The 22370-nt window shown below is 29.2% G+C and overlaps 4 protein-coding genes across 5 annotated transcripts; 2 read left to right on the top strand and 2 right to left on the bottom strand.

The window, feature by feature from the left end:
* Positions 1-3375: 3375 nt before the first annotated feature.
* LOC106787293 (mediator of RNA polymerase II transcription subunit 8) lies at positions 3376-5042 on the top strand. Of its 2 annotated transcripts, XM_014749525.1 has the most exons (6): positions 3377-3588; positions 3664-3909; positions 4042-4050; positions 4229-4399; positions 4493-4610; positions 4684-5042. In XM_014749525.1, exons 1-6 carry the CDS (start codon positions 3424-3426, stop codon positions 4761-4763), a joined length of 789 nt encoding a protein of 262 aa, XP_014605011.1. In that variant the 5' UTR covers positions 3377-3423; the 3' UTR covers positions 4764-5042. The 2 variants fall into 2 exon arrangements, with proteins under 2 accessions (XP_014605012.1, XP_014605011.1); XM_014749526.1 differs by lacking the exon at positions 4042-4050 and having other exon boundaries at positions 3376-3588.
* On the bottom strand, positions 4657-7551 carry LOC106787292 (protein RRNAD1-like). The gene is made up of 5 exons (XM_014749524.1): positions 7192-7551; positions 6092-6310; positions 5403-5982; positions 5203-5337; positions 4657-5123 (listed from the first exon to the last, which is right to left on the bottom strand). The coding sequence occupies exons 1-5, from the start codon at positions 7399-7401 to the stop codon at positions 4831-4833; spliced, it is 1437 nt and encodes a 478-aa protein (XP_014605010.1). The 5' UTR covers positions 7402-7551; the 3' UTR covers positions 4657-4830.
* Positions 7552-8315: 764 nt separating this feature from the next.
* Positions 8316-12309, bottom strand: LOC106787289 (presequence protease, mitochondrial). Its single transcript, XM_014749520.1, has 2 exons — positions 12122-12309; positions 8316-11711 (listed from the first exon to the last, which is right to left on the bottom strand). Exon 2 carries the CDS (start codon positions 11698-11700, stop codon positions 8629-8631), a length of 3072 nt encoding a protein of 1023 aa, XP_014605006.1. The 5' UTR covers positions 11701-11711; positions 12122-12309; the 3' UTR covers positions 8316-8628.
* Positions 12310-12699: 390 nt separating this feature from the next.
* LOC106787286 (DNA-binding protein RFX7) lies at positions 12700-19427 on the top strand. Its single transcript, XM_014749517.1, has 6 exons — positions 12700-13843; positions 14699-14953; positions 15055-15247; positions 15354-15567; positions 15639-15781; positions 15864-19427. The coding sequence occupies exons 1-6, from the start codon at positions 13218-13220 to the stop codon at positions 18447-18449; spliced, it is 4017 nt and encodes a 1338-aa protein (XP_014605003.1). The 5' UTR covers positions 12700-13217; the 3' UTR covers positions 18450-19427.
* Positions 19428-22370: the final 2943 nt, after the last annotated feature.

Genomic DNA, 22370 nt, shown 5'->3' on the forward strand with positions numbered 1-22370 from the left:
ACATTATTAAATGATTAGTTTATTATATACTGCGTATTAGATTTATATTACTCTCACAATCAGATTAAACTTTAATAAATCTTATTTAATTCTTTTGATAAAATATATAATACATTGTTCAGAAATTTTTTAAATTTTATTGCGTAGAACGCAGAACAGTGAAGTACGACATGGACGTACGAACGATCTTAAAAAAGAAGAAGAAAAAAATCAAAATTTGTTTTTATTCTATAAATATTAATATTATGATTAATCGCGTATATAGTTTCGAAATAAAAAAAAAAATAAATGATTTCTTACCGCGCTAAAAGTTTCCATAGATATTACGAACATATTTGCGGCAGTTAACTTGCAAGGTTCTCGTGATCTAATTAACATAATATTAATTACTTTTCTCGTTCTAATTGTGGTTTGATACCATTGCACATTTATTCTATAAGAATTAATATAAAAGTTAAACGTAATGTTAAAACTTTTGGATTTTTAATAGTTATAATTATATCAAATAAATAATAATAATAATAATAATAATAATAATAATAATAATAATAATAATAATATAATAAAATGTGTATGATTATTAACTTACAAATGTTCATGCATTTGACTACTGTGATCCATGAGACGTTGAGCACTTACACTTTCAAAAAATAAATGAGCTAATTGTGCATAAGAGAATAACAATTGTCGAAGAAACATTGCCATTTCATCCATATACATAAAAGCCTAAAAAAAAACGTATATAATATATAATTATATGGAAATAAAATGAAATTGAATTATTTTGAACATAGATGAAAATGAATCGTGAATGATATGTACTTGTAAACTCGTAATACTCATTGCGATCATAATAAGTCCTGCTTGTAGAAAGAAACACGTGGAATAATAGGATTCCATCAAATTAGCAAACCTTGATAAAAGAAATTATTGCATTTTTTTTTAGAATTATTCATCGTTTAAATATCATACAAGACATATAACATTAAAGGAAAATAATTCATTATATTACGAACTCAATCGCTTTCTGGTGCCTATAAATGCATTCGACAATATTTTTATAAGGTTTATCATCTTTTATAGCAACATTTATATCTAAATCCAATTTCTCTTTTTCTGCCAAATGATAAAGTTGATATCTGGAAAAATATCGTTTGGATATTATTTTGTACTCGTTTATAACACAATTGTTAACACTTAAATGATCGCATATTATTTCACATAGGATTATTCTCTAACATAAGATCGATAATTTTGTCGTTTCGAAACGAAAAAACAAATACGTGTAAATATTTAAAAATTGAAACCCAAAAAATTCGTTTTACTCGGGGATAATTAAGAAAAAATTAATTATTAATATTAAATATGTTATTAGATAAAAGGAAAGAACTTTGATTGCAAATGGGGGTTGAAAAAAAAAACATGAATCACATACATACCCTAACGTTGAAAATAATCCGCAAACGTGTTGTATGAAAACCAGAAACATTGTGTCAGTTGCAATAACTACAGAAATACAAATAACAATGGTAACGTAAGAATGAAGAATAATAAAATAATAATATTTTTCTTTATCCACGAAATATTCAACGTGATGTATCAATGGTCGTTCAGCCGTTTCGTTTAACGTATTAAAAATAAGTGGTTTCAATGGCGTAATCATAAATATCACCATTGCCCCATACAAAAAGCCTAGAAAATTGTGTCCAATTCGTGTAAGATTAACTTTTCATTTTTGACAAATGGTTTTTTTTTCTTTTTTCTTTTTTTTTTTTAAATTCTACTTTCATTTACCTGCGTATATAATTGTAAACTTTCTACCATCTTCGGCGTATTTTTTAAGAGTACGTGTTTCGTCAGCTTTTGTATATGAAATAATATCTGTACGAATACGATCAATGAGTATCTCCATCTACGATTAAATAATTTTATTCATTTTATATATTAAATCATGAATAAAATCAAATATAAAAATAAAAGAAATATACAAGAAGGATATTACAATTGTATTCGAAGAATACGACATGATCGTGTTACCTTGTTCATTTTAAATTTACAATTTACTATTTTAATTACGCTAATGAAGTCAACGATGAACGGCGACAAGTTTTCCAATAAAACATCTATTTCATTTAATGAAATTATTAAAGCGCACAACTATATATAAAAAAAAAAATCAAAGGAAAATATTAAATAACGTCGAATAAATTTAATCTATGATCAAAAGAAAACTAAGAGGTAGAGAGGTAATTTAATAAATTGATTGATACCTTGGCTATATATTGAGTACCAGCTAATAAAAATAATATAAATAAAGTGACATTTCTTCGTGTGATCGTTTGATAAGGCCATTGTCCGATAAAGGATAATAAAACTTTATTGATCTTATAGTGACGACCGTCAAAGAAGTCCATTACGTTGGAGTACTATTAAATAGACACTAAGAGAGAAATACCCTTTCCTTATGGAAATGCACATAATACATTCACTCATTTTCTTGTCATTTAAGATTCCCTTAGTGACAATAATAGCTGTGTTACGATAAGAGGACATTCGCAATTATGTATGTAACATGTGTCCATTTACACACGTACATTAAAACGTTAAACTTATGATCAACAATTATTCCCGATAGTTTTCCTTTGAGTTTCTATGACGGATTATTATTTCTCTTTTATTGTACATTCAACATTGTAGGATAATCACTTTTCTATTTTCTCCCCTTTCTCTCTATTGATATTTCTAATACTTCATTTTTATGTTCGCGATATAAGTTAGTCAGAACTTTACTTACAATCTATTTACATTTTTTTTTTTAAACATAATTTATTAATATTATCTTCTAATATAATAAATAGAAATAAAAAAATATATATATATAGTTGGTGGATTCAAATAATTCGTTTAATAATGCAGCAAGTAAAATCGATTGATCATGAATTCGATTTAATTCGATATATCGAGAGTAGTTTCATGATTTGTCGATAGATGGCAGTGATTGAACTATCTAATTTATTGTGTACAATGTTAGGAGTGATCATAATATTTGTTAAACTGTCATTAAAAAGTATTTTCGTTAGAAAAATTTATCGATTAATTTGTTAGGTAATCAAAGATTTTGTTTCTTTTTAAACAAAATTATATTTGTACATATTATATAAATATTAATAATACGTATTTTTAAATCGGGCAAATGATTAACAGACAAGTGACGTTATTGAAACGAAATTGTATCAAATATATTATTCATTTTTATTAATATGACAATGAAATACTTGTTTAATTGTTTTATTAATTGATTATTAGATATATTTATAATATATATGTAACATCGAATAAATTATATGTTACTTTTGTTATACATATATACATATATATTTAGAGATATTATATTTAGACAAGATTTAGACTAAAATTAAAAAGATGCAACGAGAAGAAAAACAATTAGATGCTACCCTAGAGGCTACTATTATGAGAGTCAATGACTTGAAAACATCTATTGCATCAATGATATTTAAATTAGAACACGAATATGAAACTTTAAATTGGCCAAATTTTCTCGATAACTTTGCTCTTATTTCTGGACATGTAGGTAAACTTATCTATTATTAGATTGTATGTATATCAATTCAATATCTACTATAAATAATAATTCTTTTATAGTTGACCAGTTTATCAAAGATACTTAGCCACGACAAGGCTCCAAATTTAAGAAATCTTACAGTTTTGCCTTTGCGTTTAAATCCTGAAAAGGATGAAGAATTGCTTCGATTAACCGAAGGCAGAATTCCCACATTTGCTCATGATTCAGTACCGGATTATTTAAGAACCAAATTGGAACCTCAAGTAGAACAAAAAATGATGCAGCTAGAAGCCAAAGCAGCTAATTTAAATCATGAAGCTTCACACGTAAGACAATTCTATATTTTTGTGTACGTATAACAAGTAAAATATTTTCACAATTGAAAATTTGTTAGATAAATAAGCATTAAAGTAATTTATTCTATTTCTTTGTTAATCTGCTAACTTAACCACGACTAGGAATATAATGTAAGCTACCACCAGATAGCTTGTATTTTTGTCAGTTCCATTAACTTTGGACTGTGATTAAGATAAAAGCTTAATTAATATTTATTTATAGTTTATAATTAAGCATTTGTCATATACAGTTCATTTAGCCAATGGAACTCACAAGAACAGATTTCATATGAATTTCTATGGGTTTCAGAAACAAGTCACACAATATACTAAAGTAATTAGTCATGTTTGGGATATAGCGAATAAAGCACGAGAGGAATGGGAAAGCGAAGCTGGTTCTAGAGCAACACAAGCCCAAACAAGTAGTGCAGCAGATACTCATGCACTTGTTGCTGCGGTTGGAATGGGAAAAGGATTGAAAGTAATAATTGTATATTTTTTAAAATCACAATATATTCATTCATTTTATTTACATCGATGCTATAAAAATATTATTGTTTAATTACTTTAATAGTCAGATTCAGTTCCAATGGTCCAATCAAATGTTAATCCTGTACCAAGTGGTATGATGGTAGGCAGACCTGCAAACCAACAACAGTCTGGAGGACAAGGACCTCTTGGAAATACGCAAAGTAACTAAATAGTTTCTAAATCATCGTATAATACTTTATAGAATTCTATTAATTTTCATTTATTTTGATACAGTGGGACAAATGAACAAAGCTCCTAGTGCAATCAAAACAAATATCAAAGCTGCGTCACAAATTCATCCTTATGGAAGATAGGAAATATTAATATTTTAATTAGAACATGAAACATTATTGCTGAAAATGTATACATGTTGTACAATATTTATACATTTTCTTTTCTTTTTGTAATTCTATTTAACGAGATGTTGTTTACTTTTTGTGCTATAATAGCATTAGATCGTGGAGATAATATATTATTCATAACAGGAATAATAGTAGCATTTAAGCCTTGTTCTCGTAACCAACACAACCGATCTTGTAAGACCATTGATTCTGCTGGTGCTTGTAAAATTAATTGTAAGCCAGTATAAATTTCAACTTGTCGTAATCTTTGACAATGATGTTTCCATAATTCAGTTATCTCATTTTCAATCGTTTCGTGGTCATTAAATTTTCCTTAAATACAAACAAGTTCATTTTATGATTTGTGTGATAATCTCTCTCTCTTATGTAACTATGAAACATAATATTTTACCTTCTCTTTGTGGTATAATTTCATTGATTGGTTCCAAAGTATATCGCAGTAAAGTATCCTTCACGTAATTTTCAATACTTGAACATTGAGATCGTCTTGTAGCTTTCCGAACTTGTTTTCTTAAATGTAACTTATCTAAAATCAATTATATGAATTATATAATATAATATAAATATATATATATACACACGTTTACTTACTTTGTTTTACATATAATCCAAACACAGCTCTAGAAAGTACGTGAAAAGCATGTATATCATGTGAATCCTGTGACATATTGATCCATCTTTCAGCAGGCTCTTGACATGCTAATCTTAAAAATGGTTGTCTTAAGAATGTACTAGTATCTAAATTAGAATAAGCAATTGCTTTCTGAAGGCATTGTGACATTGGAAAATGATCAAAATGTTGTACGCTATTAGAAATTACATTTTCATTTTTGGATACAGAAAGCTTATGGTAACAACAAGAAATTAAAATCAATAACTGTGCATTCTTCATATTATTGAATATTTTTGATACATATACGCTTAAGTCACCACAAGCATGTAATCCAATAAAGCAAATATTATCGATTTTTCCAAATTCAGATAATACTAGAGATTCTATTGTCTCTATGGAATGACACGATAATTTACATAAGGCATATTTAACATGATTTACAGATGTCGGATAGATTTTCATTTGCCTATTACGTGCTATATTTATATTTGTTTCATTCCCATCTAATCCGAGTACTTTATATCCATATAAATGGTACAGTAATTGACTAACATATCCCTAAAAAAAGAAATTATATACTTTAGTATAATATATATTTAATCTAAATTATAACTTTTGTGAAACAATACATTCTTGATATTCTTATGAAAAAATATTGATATCTTACCAGACCACTACCAAAATCAATAATAACTTCTATATTTAATGTTTTACATTGTGTATGTATCAATTCTGCGAAATGTATTATTTCGTGTTGTTTTTTGGGATTTAACCCTCTTATAAATTGATGTGGCACTTTCAATGTTGTTGAGGGATTTACATGTGATAACTTATTAGTATATTTACATTTTTCTATGAAATTCTGAAGTGTTTTAGGCCATACAGACTGCAATATTAAAAAATAACAATTATCAAATGTTTATAAATGTTGGAAAATATTTTTTCAAAATAATTTTTATCAACACCAAATTTATATCATCCAAACATACGGTACTTACGTATTAACGCCACCGCGGCAAAAATTGAATGCTTAGCAAGTGTGGATAACCTAAACCTAATTTTTTGATGATTAAATATAAAATGAAACACTTTTTATAAAATCAAACACTTTAGAAGCCAAAAAAATTTTTTTTAAAAGTAAAGTATTTATTACGATTTTGATGGAAAATGAACTGATAAAACCACCTATCTTCTTGTTTGGTTTATTAACCATATCTAGGACACATAATTCACGCATGTAATTGTTCCAATCTATAACAGTTTTGTCCGATAAGTCAAGTTGCTTTTTACAAAATTTAATTGACGTTAACTTCTCGCACCAGCAGTATATGAATCTCAAAGCTGAACAAAATGTAATTCTGCTAAACTCAAACCAGTTGTCTTTTCTAAGTCCCACTTGCTGATCGCACTGTCTTAGATTACATTTCCAAAAGCTACGTTTACCAAAATAAAGCTTCATATCATGAAAATTTGTACATTTTCGTTCTTTAAGTAAGATATTTTGCTCTTGAAAAAATAAAATTGCATCTCGTTCTGTTGTTGGCAAATCCCAAATACGCATTCTCATAATACTAAAAGTGGGGCTAAAAATTAGCACACAACAAATAATAAGAAAACCAAAAGATAGCTTCGTGTGCAAATAAATAACAAGTTTTTGCGTGTAAACAATACAGCTACTATATATAAACAACAAGATTGCCTTTTATCGGCTTTTTAATAGAATTTTTGCCGCGGTGGCGTTAATACGTAAGTACCAAACATACTTACCAATGTTTTGTTAACAACAAAGTTATTTAATTCTTCGCTTGATAAAATTTGCAATACATCTAACCATTCTTTAGGAATAGCATCTAACGATCCTTTAACTAATATTTCAGTAACTGGATGGTTATAAATCCATTGTGTCTTATGGAATAAATATAATGCTTTTAGAAAATATTTATTTAACAATTCTTCATCCCGTTGACAAAACGTCATAGTTATATGATAATTGAGAGATAAATAATTTTATATCTCCTACCACGTGCACGATTATTATTAATTTATTAATTATACAAAATATCATTTAAAATTATTATAACTTTTTAATGTGTTTTAACTTGAGTCTATCTGAATTGATTGAAGCGCCTTCTAATGTTATTTTTAGAAAACTTTAGAAAATGTAAAACGCGCGTTTAATGAATATCTCAAATTTATATTAAAAAAAAATAAAATTAACTTTATTTTATTATTACTTTTTGAAATGTTTCCTCCGTTTAAATTTATTTCAATAGAATTTCAACAAATAAAAATATTATATCAGATTTCTTTTTATACGATAGGAACTGTTAATTTTTCTAGAAATATAATACGATAAGAAAAAAGAATTTTTTAATAAAGAAAACAAAACAATTATACAAAAGAAATATTAATATAATTATATATAACTTTCTACATACACAAAATTATTACAAATATATTATTATAAATATATTGTTACATAGGAAAACACGAAACCTCTTATTTCATCTGTATAATAACCAATACAATAACAATTAATAATAACGTTTATATACACTTTCAATCGTATTTAAAATATTAAGTATTTGTTATTTAATGAGATTATATATTAATTTAAATATTCATAAATATTAGTTTTCTCTCTTGTTCTAATATAAAATAATATCTTTTATTTCATATTCTGTTATGAAGATTTTACACCGCCATTACTATGACGACATCAGCGCCAATGTTTATTATTAAAGACTCTATCGGTAATGTAGATATTTGGCACTTTCTACTTATGATAAGAAATACCAACACACTTTGGGTGTAAGTAAATTAATTCATTTTTTTATACAATTTTCTAGATTTATGACGATGATTATAAATTATTCAATTACTTATAAATATTCTTTATAATTTAATGTTTTATTTGATAGCTCGTTATTATAAAATTCTGTCAACATTTGAAGCTTTTATATGTTGGAAAAAAAAAATATTTGTTTGTAACTATTAAGTTTGATTATTACTTAAGATCTTCTTTATGTCTTCAGATACAAATTTCCCTCAAAAGTTTTTCGTCTAACATAAATAAACATAATATATACACTGTATACATTTTCTTATAAATATCTTCAAAATAATATTAATAATTTAGAATTAATAATAATTATTTGATAATACTTATTCAGTTGATAATTGTACTTCAACTTATTGTTTTTCTTAATTATTATGAATAGTCCAATTTTCCATTTGTCTTTGCGACAATTCATTATTTTGTGGTCCAAGAAGCGCACGACCAATTTTAATACCTCTTTGTTCTGGTTTTAAGAACTTTTCAAGTACTTCCATAATCTGTTCTTTGGTTACACTTTTTAATTGTTCTCTTTGTACTTGTATGTCATTATCGGTAATCTTATTAGTGAATTTAAGCATACCGCGTTGGGAAGGAGATAATGGAGCATCAATTTGTTGAAAAATGGCTAGTTTTGCTTCGTCTATCTCTCTTTGAGACAATTTGTAATTCTGAAGAAATTCGTATGATTTGTCAAAGATATCAAATGTTTTAGTTGAATTAGGATCCCGATAAGAGTAGAACGTAAATGTTCCAGAAGTAGTCAAGTAAGCTCCACCACCGTAAGCTCCAGCCTTTTCTCGAATTTCAGGGTGCAAATAAAGCGATGTGAGAAGTCTGGATAGTATTCGCAATGTGGCATATTCTGGATCTATATATGGCACTGTTAAAATTGCTTTTGATGAATAATTAACTGTGTATGGTAAAACATAATGAATTGCATTTTGTTTGGTGTTATTATCATCATCTGCAGCTGTAGTAATAATATATGGCTCTTTTATATCATCTTTTAACGACTTGTAAAACGAATTAATACTTCGTAAGATATTTTCTTTATTTTCATTAGAGAAATTAAGAGCAGATCTTAAATGTTGTTTGTTCAAAACATATCCAGCTATTTCATTCATTTGATGTAATATTGGAGTTAAATCTTCAAGTTGCGCTATGTTCTTCATTCTTTTTATAAATTGTAATCCAGAATAATTTTCTTTAAGATTAGCTACTGGTGAAACTAAGCTACTAGCAATCGTGGATGCATAACGGTGTCCTTGACTGGCAATTCCACTCACTAAATATGCCGCATTCGTTTTAACTAGCGTTTCAAATCTTTGAAGATCATCTAATTTGACATTATTGAATAATTCTAACCATAATCCCCACATATCATTTATATTTCGGTCCAAACAATATGATTCTATCATAATACCTTCTTCGTATTGCATGACATTACTTTTATGTTGAGCCACATGAGTATCAAAGGTTAATCCACCAGTTTTTAACTGTATCATTTGATCAAAACTTCTGTAATCATAATTATTTGTAGCCATTTTGTCTATAATAGTAGTGAAAAGTGGTAGCAGATCTTTTAACTCTTGTGGTAATCTCTGCGTATTAATTATTCCACGATAATAAGAAATTCCATTTGTTGGTTGTACGGTCACTTGTAATGGAACACCAGAGACGTTTACATTCAATAATTGATATCGTGTTACATCCTCTTTCAAATCCTCGACTTTTAAAGTAGGAAGTACGTCTTTATTATCTTTTTTCTCTTTTTCCATTAGTAACATCTGTCCTTGCTCATATATTTGATCTAATTTGTCTTTAGACAATTCGTTCAATTTTTTTGTCAACAATTCTTGTTCAGCAGCAGCTTTTTTATCATCATATTTTTCATCAGGTGTCATTGTTACAGTCAATCTATGATTATTATTTATTAAATATTTCTGCACTAGATCTTGGAGATATCTAGGATTGTTCTTCATTTTATCTAAGAACTTTGTAACTAATTCATTTATTCTCAATGATTGCTTAATATCACAATCATGATTCCATAGAGACATTATCTTAAAATAAATACCTAATCCAAAATTTGAAGATTGATGTTTCACGCTTAATTCGATACCATGTAGAACAACTTCTATTTGGTTTTGTTCAAAACCTTCTTCAACAACTTTTTGTAAAGTTTCATTAAAAATTTGTTCTACTTTAGAAAAATCTTCAGGCTTCACACCTTGTAGACTCACGGTAAACATTGCATCTTTACGTTCTGATTCATATCCAGTACTTGAACCATAACCAGTACTTATATTTGATTCTATTAAGCTTTTATAAAATGGCGCATTAGGACCATCTAATAATAACTTAGCTAAAACAGCTATTTCAAATGATAGTTGCAAATCGGTTATATCATTACACAAAAATCCTATTGCAATAGAACCATTCCTATTTGGATCTGCAATCATAGGATCTGGTCTACAGAAAATATGTTCATGTTTAGGTTTATCCCATCGTTTTTCTGAAGGAACTAATGGTACCGGTGTATCACTCTTATTCGATGAGAAAAGATATTGATCATTGATGAACTGTAGATGCCCTTCAAGTGGAAAATTGCCATACGAATAAAATCTTGCATTGGAAGGATGGTAATGAGTATTATAAAAATGTAAAAGATCGCTATGTTTCAAAGTAGGTATAACAAGAGGGTCTCCTCCAGATACATGCGCATAAGTGTGACTTGGTAGGATTAAATTAAAATATTTTTGCGCTAATATTGTTTGATTTTCATTAAACACTCCTTTCATTTCATTAAAAACTACTCCCTTGAAAATAATAGGAGAATTTTTATCATTTACGTCGGTATGTTCTAATCTCCATCCTTCTTGGCAAAAATCTAATTCTCTTAAATTAGGTTTAAATACACTATCTAAGTACACGGATTGCAAATTCCTGTAATCTTGTAAATTTTGTGTCGAAAATGGATACATTGTATAGTCCGGAGCAGTAAGGGCATTCATGAATGTAACTAAAGATCTTGAAAGCATTTGAAAGAATGGATCTTTAACTGGATATTTTTCACTGCCACAAAGAGTCGTATGTTCTAATATATGTGGTACACCGGTAGAATCTTTAGGTAGGGTGCGAAATCCAACACCAAATACGTTATTACTATCGTCTCTTGCTAAATGTACATATTGTGCTCCGGTAGATAAATGTGTAAGCCTTATTGCAGTAAGATATATTTCATCTATTTTTGCTATTTCATCTACCATAAAACCATGTAGAACAGTTCCCTTCTGGAATTTATCCGACAGACTATCTATCCCATCATGATTTATTCTTTCACATTTTACATTTACAGAATAAGGTCGCTTTAAGCTATGCAATATGTTCTTTTTCTTTAAATAGTTTTTGCGTACAAATGTCAGTAATCTTAACATTGTGATTATCACTAAAAAGAATCAATAAACATATGTAAATTAATTAAATTGTATTGGTAATATAATGTTATGCTTTCAGATTAGTACAATTGATCAAATTTTCTTCATTAATTAAAGTAATATAATAGTTAATACATAACAATTAATTGGAAAATGAGTAATAGAAAGAATTAATAAGTAGTAATAAAACTCACAGGTATTTTATTCTGAATTATCATGAATTGAATGAAAGATATTTACTTTATATAATTTCTACAAAATATTTCAGAGTTTTATTTAAAACAAACGTTTATTGAAATAATTCTTAATAACACATACAAATTGTACAAATTCTGATGCAATAAAGCGGTAGTCGTCAATGATGCGTTACAAGAAATTATACCACGATTAATGACTTTATAAATATAAATTTATTTATTACCTTATATTTTATATTGCCTTCCTATGTAAACAAGTTTTGACAATCTAATTTGACACGACAGATTATTACTTTGTATTTTTTCGGTTAAAAATCAAATTGAAAACGAATGGTTGATCAGAAGTTTAACCGATTTTAATCGAACAAGGAGATAATAATCATAAGAATGGCCATTTTATATTCACAAATTTACAGTCTCCAGAATAATGGCGCCATTGCAAAGGCATTATGAAATCCGTTTATAACATCTAGATATACCAAAGGGAAATTTATAAATTTAATATTCCATTTGATATTTTTATTGTGTAACATAAAATAAATCGAAGATTTTTTGTTTAACTCATAGCAAAAAAGACATTGGATCTTTTGTTAAATATAATAAACGAAATATGGAAGAAGAGGAAAAACCATGAACAGAGGACATTGGAAAGAAGAAAGATTATTGGTTGTTGAAGAGTTGACGGATTGAAGATGATTGGTGAGTTAACTTTCGAACGGATCAATGGGATGTCAGCTGTCACGAGGGTCGCCATTTTGCGGTGAAATTTATAAACTCGTTGAATTCTTTCGAATACGTAATAGGTGCATCGCGTCGAATAAAAGGCTTAAGTTCTATGACGAACGAAAGAACGCGCAAAGTGCTATCGGTCTGACTTCCGTGGGCAATACAGAGAGCGAGACCGTCAACCGATTGTCGTGAGACTGTGTGTTAGAGGTCCAACATGGGCCGCGGATGAGTGCTATCAACCGTGACCGATTTATGCCGGAACGATCGGCGTTAAAGTGTCGCGCGTTGTAGTTATGAGGGTGAAGCGTTCTCGATCATATTGCAAGCGCTTCGGCGAATTGTCGGTACGCGCGAGTGGAGGCTCTCGAATGGCGCCCACGCAGGACCTAGACCGGAGAGTGCGATGCTAATAAGTAGTAATAATAATAGTAGTTGTAGTAGTAGTAGTAGTAGTAGTAATAGTAGTAGTAATAATAGTAATAGTAATAGAAGTCCAGCTGACTCTGACAAAATGGTAGGGCCCTCTCTGTCGGCGGGAGGTTATAGATTCGTACGTGCTACATAATCCGGTACCGTCGCGGTTAGGGTACGATGAGTACTGATAATCATGATCAGTCCAAGCCCAAACCACCACCACCATCATCGCTACCATCATCATCATCATCGTCAACATCATCTTCATCATCTACATTATCATCCTCATCATCGTCATCATCATCATCAGCAGCAGCAGCAGCAACAACAGCAACATTACCACCACCACCGCCGCCACCACCGTTACCACCTCCACCTGCGATACCGCCATCGCCATCACCACTATCATCGTCTTCTACGCGGAACAACGTACCCATCGACGAATACGCTTTCGACGGCACGCGCATCAAGAAAGAACAAAGTGACACTTGTATCGAGAACGGCGACGGCACCGGTGCCAGCAACGTCAGTGGAGCAAACAGTGGTGGTGGCGGTGGTACTGGTACTGGTCTTGGTGCTGGTGCTGGAGGAAACGTTGCTGCTATCACAAAAGCCGGTATCAACGACAACAAGAGAGGACCGGGGGGTACCCCCGCTGCTCCAACTGCTGGTAGACTCTCCAACGGGTTCCACGAAAGCGACCTACTTCAGGACATCATCGCGGCCAAGTTCACGACCCTGGCGAATCACGGTTCCACCGGCAAAAACGACAAGATTCGTCTGATGATCGAGGACAGCGTCAGGTTCATATTTTTCATTATTTGTTTTCATTCCTTTTCCTTTTTATTTCATTATTCTCATTCATAGGCTTTTCATATCTTTTCTTATTTCCTTTTTTTTTTCTTTTTTTTTTTATTCACAATTTATTCAGAATACATATTAATGATTTATATTACATTAAAGTTCGTAAATTAATTAATTGACGCGCACGCAATAGGTGAATCAACGTAACCCAAGTCGTTTCGTGTAAAAATCGACAAGTACTTTATTAGATTAAAAAGATATAGATAAATTCTTATTACTTTCTTTACGTTTTTTCTTTTTCTTTTTTTTTTTTTTTTACCACATTGTATATCTTTTATTGCAATTTCATACCTGGGAAAGATTGTTCTGTTTATTTATAATGTATTCTCGTTCGAGAATAATTCGCGCGAATGTTTTATCGAATGGAATAATATATTTACGTTATGTCGGTAATGTTTCTTTTTCTTTTTCTTCTTTTTAAATAGTATATTATATTAATCTCGTTTGAAATATTTTCGAGTGTTAGGCCGAATAATCGATATCGCGATTATTTTTGAAATTAACTTCGAATTATTTCGATTTATATTTTTGGCGATTTTGTTATTTAACAGGGAGAACATAAGAAAAAAAAAAAAAAGGAAAAATCAAAGAAACAATTATCATTAAAGAATAATAAAAGAATCAGTTCAAATATTTGATGAATAATTGATGAATAATTGATGTCATCCATTATTTCCATATTCATGATTTGTTAAAATAAATAAACAAACCACTTTCTCATCGATTTTTAATGTGATAGATTTTCTTTGTTTAAATACATCATAATTAATGAAGCCTTGTATGTTTGAATATAGCGAAGAATCAAAATCACGAGTTCAGGAAATATTTTCCCAAGTCGAGCAACTTAAAATAGAAGAAAAATTGTTGCTGTACCTGAAGCTTCCATTGTCGTTGAACAATACAGGAGGAACCGTTGATCCATTGAGGCAGCCATTAAATCCATTAGGAAATCGTTATGAAATTCATCAGACTATTATGTGGATTAAAACACATTTGGAAGAGGATCCCGAAGTTTCTTTACCGAAACAAGAGGTCTACGAAGAATATAAGTATGGTTAACATAAATATATATATATATATACACCGCATCTATAATGAATTTCTTGTAATTTTAAACAAATTGTAATATTTATGCAATATTTATTTTTAGCATGTACTGTATAAGGAATTCTATGAAACCACTATCAACTGCAGATTTTGGAAAAGTTATGAAACAAGTCTATCCACGGGTACGTCCTCGAAGACTAGGCACACGAGGCAATTCTCGCTATTGTTATGCAGGAATGCGCAAGAGAGTTAAATTGGAAGCTCCAACGTTGCCTAACATATCTGGAACACAAACTGTGAGGCGCATCTTATTTCTTTTCTAATATCTTATATGTATATAATTGTTAAGTAATACTTTAACGCGTATTAATAATGATTATATCAGTTGTTTGATATTTTTAGGAGGATGGTACGGAAGAAAATATTACAGAAGAAATGCTAGGTGCTGCTTCAACGTTAATTAGGGAATGGGCAGAAAATCTGTTAGGTTTTAAATTTCCAACTTTGAGTGCCTTAGCACGTCATCTTGTGGATAATGTTTGTGTCGATGTACGATCGTTAGCTGCCATATGCATTTTATCTGCTTCCAGGAAACCAGATACTTCATCCAACGAAGGTATATGCAATAAAATATAATGTGAAATATTCTGATACTACTTTAATTAATACATATATTTATATTGATAGAGTCAACGACTGATTTGTCAGTTACATCGATATCTGGAAAATCAGGAAAATTAAGAGAAGCGCAGATACAATTACAACGTAAGCTACAACAACGAGAGCATATAAAAGCTCAAAAGCATAGGCACATTGACAATGTTACACTGGTATGATATTAAAATATCCATGATATTAGAAATTCCATGCAATTATAAATATATATATATATAATTATAAATAATATTTCAGAATCAGAGTAAAGAAAAGATAGTTGATAATAAAGCAGGAGTGAATAAGGGAAGTAAAAAAGTTAAGACCAATCAGTCGCCTCAGGGTACAAATACGCCAGCTGGACAATATGTGTTAAACAAACATAATCTACCTGCCACTGTTACAGTTCGGCAGAAAAAGGTTCTTAAAGCTAGCAGTCAAGCTTGCAACAACGTTTCTCCGGAATCCAACTGTGATAATATAGTGGTACAATCGATCGAAGATGTTCAGAATAATAGCAGCACTAGAGTAGTAACGACCAATTGCGTTAATTCAAAGCGAGACGTTAAACCTAAAAATTCCAGAAAGCGTGCCAATCTCAATGTACCAAATCAACCATCGGAATCCAGTCCTGAGAAGCAAACTAAACTTGCAGAACAGCAGGTACATGAAAATGTAGAGCATTCCAGTATGTTGTTACCTAGGCTCTCATCTGTACAACGTGCGGGAAAAATATCAGTGATATTAGCTAGTAACCTGAAGCCTACCAAGTGTAAAGCCACAGAGGCTGTTAGTAATCAGCCTGCCAAAAACTGTGATATTGAATTGCCAATATGTTCCAAAAATTCCATCAAAATAAATGGTTGTCCCAGTAATTTTGATTCCAATGGAAATGGAACTGAAACATCGACTCTATTAACCAAGGATCAACTAAGATTGTTGCAAGAAAATTCAAACCTCATAAGTAAGAATGATAAGCTATGTTCCCTCGATGCGGATGCTTTGGATGATTATTTAAACGGGGGTAATAATTCTCAAGAACAAGAAGAGGAATTGTTGCAGTATTTTCAACAGAATAGTTCGTCTAGTTCAGATGTAGAGGCAAATGCCATTACCGGGGACACAGAACAAATCTCAAGATCCGACAAAGTGTCCCAGCTAAGATTAATATTAGAACAAAATTTAAAGGCTGGTACCGAGCACCCACCTATCGACATAGTATCCGCTACTATTGTCAGGCAGAATACAGTTAGTGAAAAACAGGAGGTTACTCAAACGCATAATTTGATACTTCCAACATTGTTAAATCATTCGAATCAGACTAATACCAGACGCAGGGTTAGTTTTGAAACGAATGTCGTCGAACATGTACAAGATTCCAATGTTGTTGCGAACACCGTACCTCAAAGCCCAAATACGCGTCGTAGGATATTTAATTTCACACCTATATCACCTGGCCCACATTCGCCTATCAATGGTCGTGCTTCCAAATCTAATTCCGCAAACGCGAGTCCCTTCGTATCACCAAGAAATACACCAGTGCCTCGATCACGGAGTAATCTACAGGGTGGCAGTTTTAGATCACGAGCAAGTCAGAAATCTTTGTCGCGTTCCATATCGTGCAGCATGCCATATAGTGGAAAGAACGATACGTTTGTAGTACCTACCAGTGGTCCTGAATTAGTACGGCAGGTGTCTATGCCACAATCACCTCTTACTTGTACAAAGTCATCTGAAGTACAGGTTGGTGGTAGCACGACACATATTGCTATAACATCCAAACAAGAAAATCAAGGATCACAATGCCCTCCATTTTTAGCATCCGATTTGGCACCGCAAAAACAATTGCTTATTAATTATCCAAGCCAAGAAAATTTACAAGAGATTAAGAATGTCTATCAAAGATCGCAACCAACAGATCAGGAGATCAGTGAATTATTGCTTGGCAATAAACAGTTTACCACTGAACAGCTTTTTTATAGATCGCAATCTGTTCCTTTACATCGTATGGTAAATCCTGCGTTAATGTCTCCTATCTCAACGCAACAGTGTCTCTCAAGTTTTCAAAGTCATAGTTTTAATCCATCTACAAGCAGTTCAATAGCTCCTACTCCTGTACCTAGTGAATTCAATGACTTTGGTTCTATAGGTCAATCAGAAGGGACTTCTTATTTATTAAATGACGTCGATCCTAACTTTATATCGGACGATCAACAATTTTTAATGAATGACAAAGAGATTTCAACGGAAAATATAACTAATATTCTTAATATCCTGAGCGAAGAGGGATCACAAAGTTTACAGATTTTACCTGAACAGTCTGGTGAAGAAGATTTGATAGATAATAATGGGATAGTTTTAGATACTTTACCTAATTCAAATATCAATTTGTCTGAAGAGGACATGTTAGACTCTTCTAATGTTCTTGATAGTTCGGTGAATGGAGCATTGCAGAAGATCATACAATCTCGTTCTTATCCAAATACACCTCTTCCTGCACCGGTATCAACATATACACCATCTTACGCAGAAGATAGTAATGGTTCAAGATCGTATCCCTCAACACCTTTGCATACAGTTCAATCTCAGGAAGTTTATCAAGAGTCTAATGAACCAATGCTCTCAAGTCCTACGTTAAATTCTTTGAATTTACACGGAGACACAACGAGTATTGCAACGTCGGATAATGGTTGTAGGAATGTCGCAGATTTACTTGGAACCACCTTCCTAGAAGAGCACGACGGAGAAACAGACGATTTGGATCCTCTTAGCAATTTTGATGGATTGCAAGATGTTGATCCATTGACTCCTTTGTTCAATGAAGTGACAGAGCCTAATCGTTGAAAAAGGTCTATTTTGACACGAGGTAACTCAGATATTATTGCATTCTTTATAGAAATTTATTAAATATTTTTTTATTTAGTAGTTCGCATGTTTTTCATCAATTATATATATCATATATAGTACTTTGTAGAATAATAAATACACTGGTATTATTATTATTATGCAAAGTACTTCGATATTATCGTTATCACAAAGAGAAATTAATGAATTTATAAGTTCATTCATGGTGTCACAGATGTCAATCTATTTTAAGTTTAACGTTTAACTATGGAAATTTTATTTTGAAATTTTCCATTATATTTTCTTTTTTTTTTCGGCTGCTATTTTTTAATCTTTTCATTAATATAATTTTTTCTCTGTTATAATTATTGCAAGAGTTGGACAAATTTAGGATTACCTTTTCTCATAGTTTCATTGCATAAAAATAACGAATTTACTCATTGATATAAAAAAAGGATTACAACAACAAAAAAGAAACAAAATAATTTAAAAGTAGATGCGATGGAACAGTTTATAATAGCCTCTTTTTGTAATATTTGATATCGAAAATTTTCCGATGATTTTACGAGAACAACACAAGATGTTCTCTAATATTTACAGAATAAAAAAAAAAGCTCATAACTGCCATATTTTTAAAACTCGTCGTATTATTTGAATTGTTGTCTATCTAATTTATATAACACTATAAAGGCACTGTGACACGAAGTTCTAAACTTTTGATAGTGTTTTTCTGACTGCCAACTGTCAAAACACATTATAAGAAATAATATTATAATAAGGTCTTTAGAATCTTTTGATGCAAAATTAATTAAAATTATAATAATGTTGAAATAATGACAATGAATAAAGAAAGAAAGAAAGAAAGAAAGAAAAGAAAAAAACAAAAAAAGAAAATTAAAAAAAAAAAAAAAAAAAAAAATTGCTCTCAGCTGAGGACTATTGCTATCTTATATCATCTTACATTAGATATGAGAAAGAGAAAAAAAAGTTGATTTTATACAAATACTTTAATNTAATCAACCTCTTAAGAATATTTATTAAAATTTGATTAAAAGAAATAAAAAAAAAGAAAAATCATATAATTATATAATTTAATATAACATTCCATATATAATAATAATTTATGCGTAAGTTAAATGCGAATAAATCATGATTACCGCATTATTATTTATTACATACGTAATGTATGTAATAAACTACTTTTCTCTTGAAATAAAGGTAAAAATAATGGATTTATTTTTCCTCAACCTAATATATATATATATATGTATTCACATAATGTTCTACGTTGTAAAACATAAATTTAAAATTTTACACGTGTCATAAGTTCAATCGATAAAACATTTAACCCTGCGATTCCTAATTCGTCTCATATAAAATATAAAATGAAAGAATGAAAGGAATTTTTTAACCGATCAATAACAAACATATTAGATTAAAATATATATTCGATTTAAAAAAAAAATTAAATACATATATAATCTTTACAGAAATATAAAATATAAAACATTTACTCTTGGGATTAATTTTTTACAAATCGTTTATTATTGAAAATAAGAAAAAAGAAAAATAAAAAGAAGAGAAAAAAGAAAATAAGGAAAAGAAGAGCAAGAAGATCTAATAAGTAATTAATAACTTATATAGTGTTGTTTTAATAATGATATAAAAATTAATATCATATATACCAAAAGTATGCAAGGGGCTTTAAAACGCTGCGTTTCTCTATATAGGATTTAAAAAAAAAAAAAAAAAAAGAATTGCTCTCAGCTGAGGACTATTGCTATCTTATATCATCTTACATTAGATATGAGAAAGAGAAAAAAAAGTTGATTTTATACAAATACTTTAATAATCGTCGTTTTGAAGCGCTTGTTTCTAAGTCATTTAAGAACATGTTAATGTGACTCTGTTATTTAACCACTCTATGAAATATTAGCAATCAACTGTTAGGCATTGGTATTGTGCGGTATTGAACCCAGTATATATAATAGAACGTATATACTTTATAATCCTATAATTGATTAGTAATTACATTTTTTAATAAAGTATACAGTCTTAGTTGATCATTTTTATTACTTATCAAATTAAATTTATTCACAAACGGTGTTTTTTTTTTTTTTTTTAAATCCTATATAGAGAAACGCAGCGTTTTAAAGCCCCTTGCATACTTTTGGTATATATGATATTAATTTTTATATCATTATTAAAACAACACTATATAAGTTATTAATTACTTATTAGATCTTCTTGCTCTTCTTTTCCTTATTTTCTTTTTTCTCTTCTTTTTATTTTTCTTTTTTCTTATTTTCAATAATAAACGATTTGTAAAAAATTAATCCCAAGAGTAAATGTTTTATATTTTATATTTCTGTAAAGATTATATATGTATTTAATTTTTTTTTTAAATCGAATATATATTTTAATCTAATATGTTTGTTATTGATCGGTTAAAAAATTCCTTTCATTCTTTCATTTTATATTTTATATGAGACGAATTAGGAATCGCAGGGTTAAATGTTTTATCGATTGAACTTATGACACGTGTAAAATTTTAAATTTATGTTTTACAACGTAGAACATTATGTGAATACATATATATATATATATTAGGTTGAGGAAAAATAAATCCATTATTTTTACCTTTATTTCAAGAGAAAAGTAGTTTATTACATACATTACGTATGTAATAAATAATAATGCGGTAATCATGATTTATTCGCATTTAACTTACGCATAAATTATTATTATATATGGAATGTTATATTAAATTATATAATTATATGATTTTTCTTTTTTTTTATTTCTTTTAATCAAATTTTAATAAATATTCTTAAGAGGTTGATTAAAAAAAAAAAAAAGAAACAAAAGGAGAAAAAAAGAGAAACAAAGAAGCACTAAAGAGCATACTCTTCAATATTTATTTTATTCTTTTTAAATTGCACGATCATTATCAATTAGTTTGTTAATAATAATTACAAACGATGATTACGTCAAATATTATATGCTTTTTATGAAGAAATTATTATGAAAGGTATATAAAAAGATAAATAAAATAATTTTGAAAAATTAAGTAAGAACCATACAGATTAAATAATACGCAATAAAATATCAATTAAATTTTTTATCTTACATTAATTGAAAGTGTTGTCTTTTGTTTTTCTGTTTTATTTAATTATTTTCAATGATAAACGCATTTTTTGCAAAATTCGATCGCGTTTGCAACGACAACGAATTACGTAAGAAAATAAATTAATGTTTATTTTTTTTTATTTTTTTTCTTTTTTTTTTCTCAACCGAAAAATTATTTGATTACGATTGTTTTCATTGCATTAACGAAAATCGTTGCGTAAAGTTATTATATTTGTACAAATATTAAACTGATTAATAATCAAGTAGTATATGTATGTGTGATAAGGAAAGAGAAAAAGAAAAGAAAAGAAAAGAAAAGAAGCAGAAAAAGAAAAAGAAAAAGAAAAGGATTTAATATAATTAATGAATAAATCGTGATAGAAAGAAAGAGAAAGAAGATCGTATTCGAGAAGAAGAAAGGAAATAAAACCGGATTTATATTCACAAACGTAACTACTTACTTACGAAATATTCTTGTTGTGAGAAATATATAAACAAAGTATTTAACAAAACATTCGACCAATTCTCGAAAATCTTGCGAATTTCTATAAGAGAAAAAAAAAAATTAAAATAAAATAAAATAAAATAAAAAGAAACTGCTACTTGTAATTAAATATAAGTAAGGAACACGTATTATGATATTAATTGTTACACGCACAAAAACGATTTAGCTAGAAGTTATTCAATATAATCGTATAATCAGGGTTTTTACCGTACTGTCGTACGTGCTTTTTCGATTTATCTAGATACAAGTTTAACAAAATAAATATATATATATATATATATATACAT

This window comes from Polistes canadensis, unplaced genomic scaffold, assembly GCF_001313835.1.
Source record: "Polistes canadensis isolate GaletaPanama2010 unplaced genomic scaffold, ASM131383v1 scaffold_97, whole genome shotgun sequence".
Lineage (NCBI taxonomy): Eukaryota > Metazoa > Arthropoda > Insecta > Hymenoptera > Vespidae > Polistes > Polistes canadensis.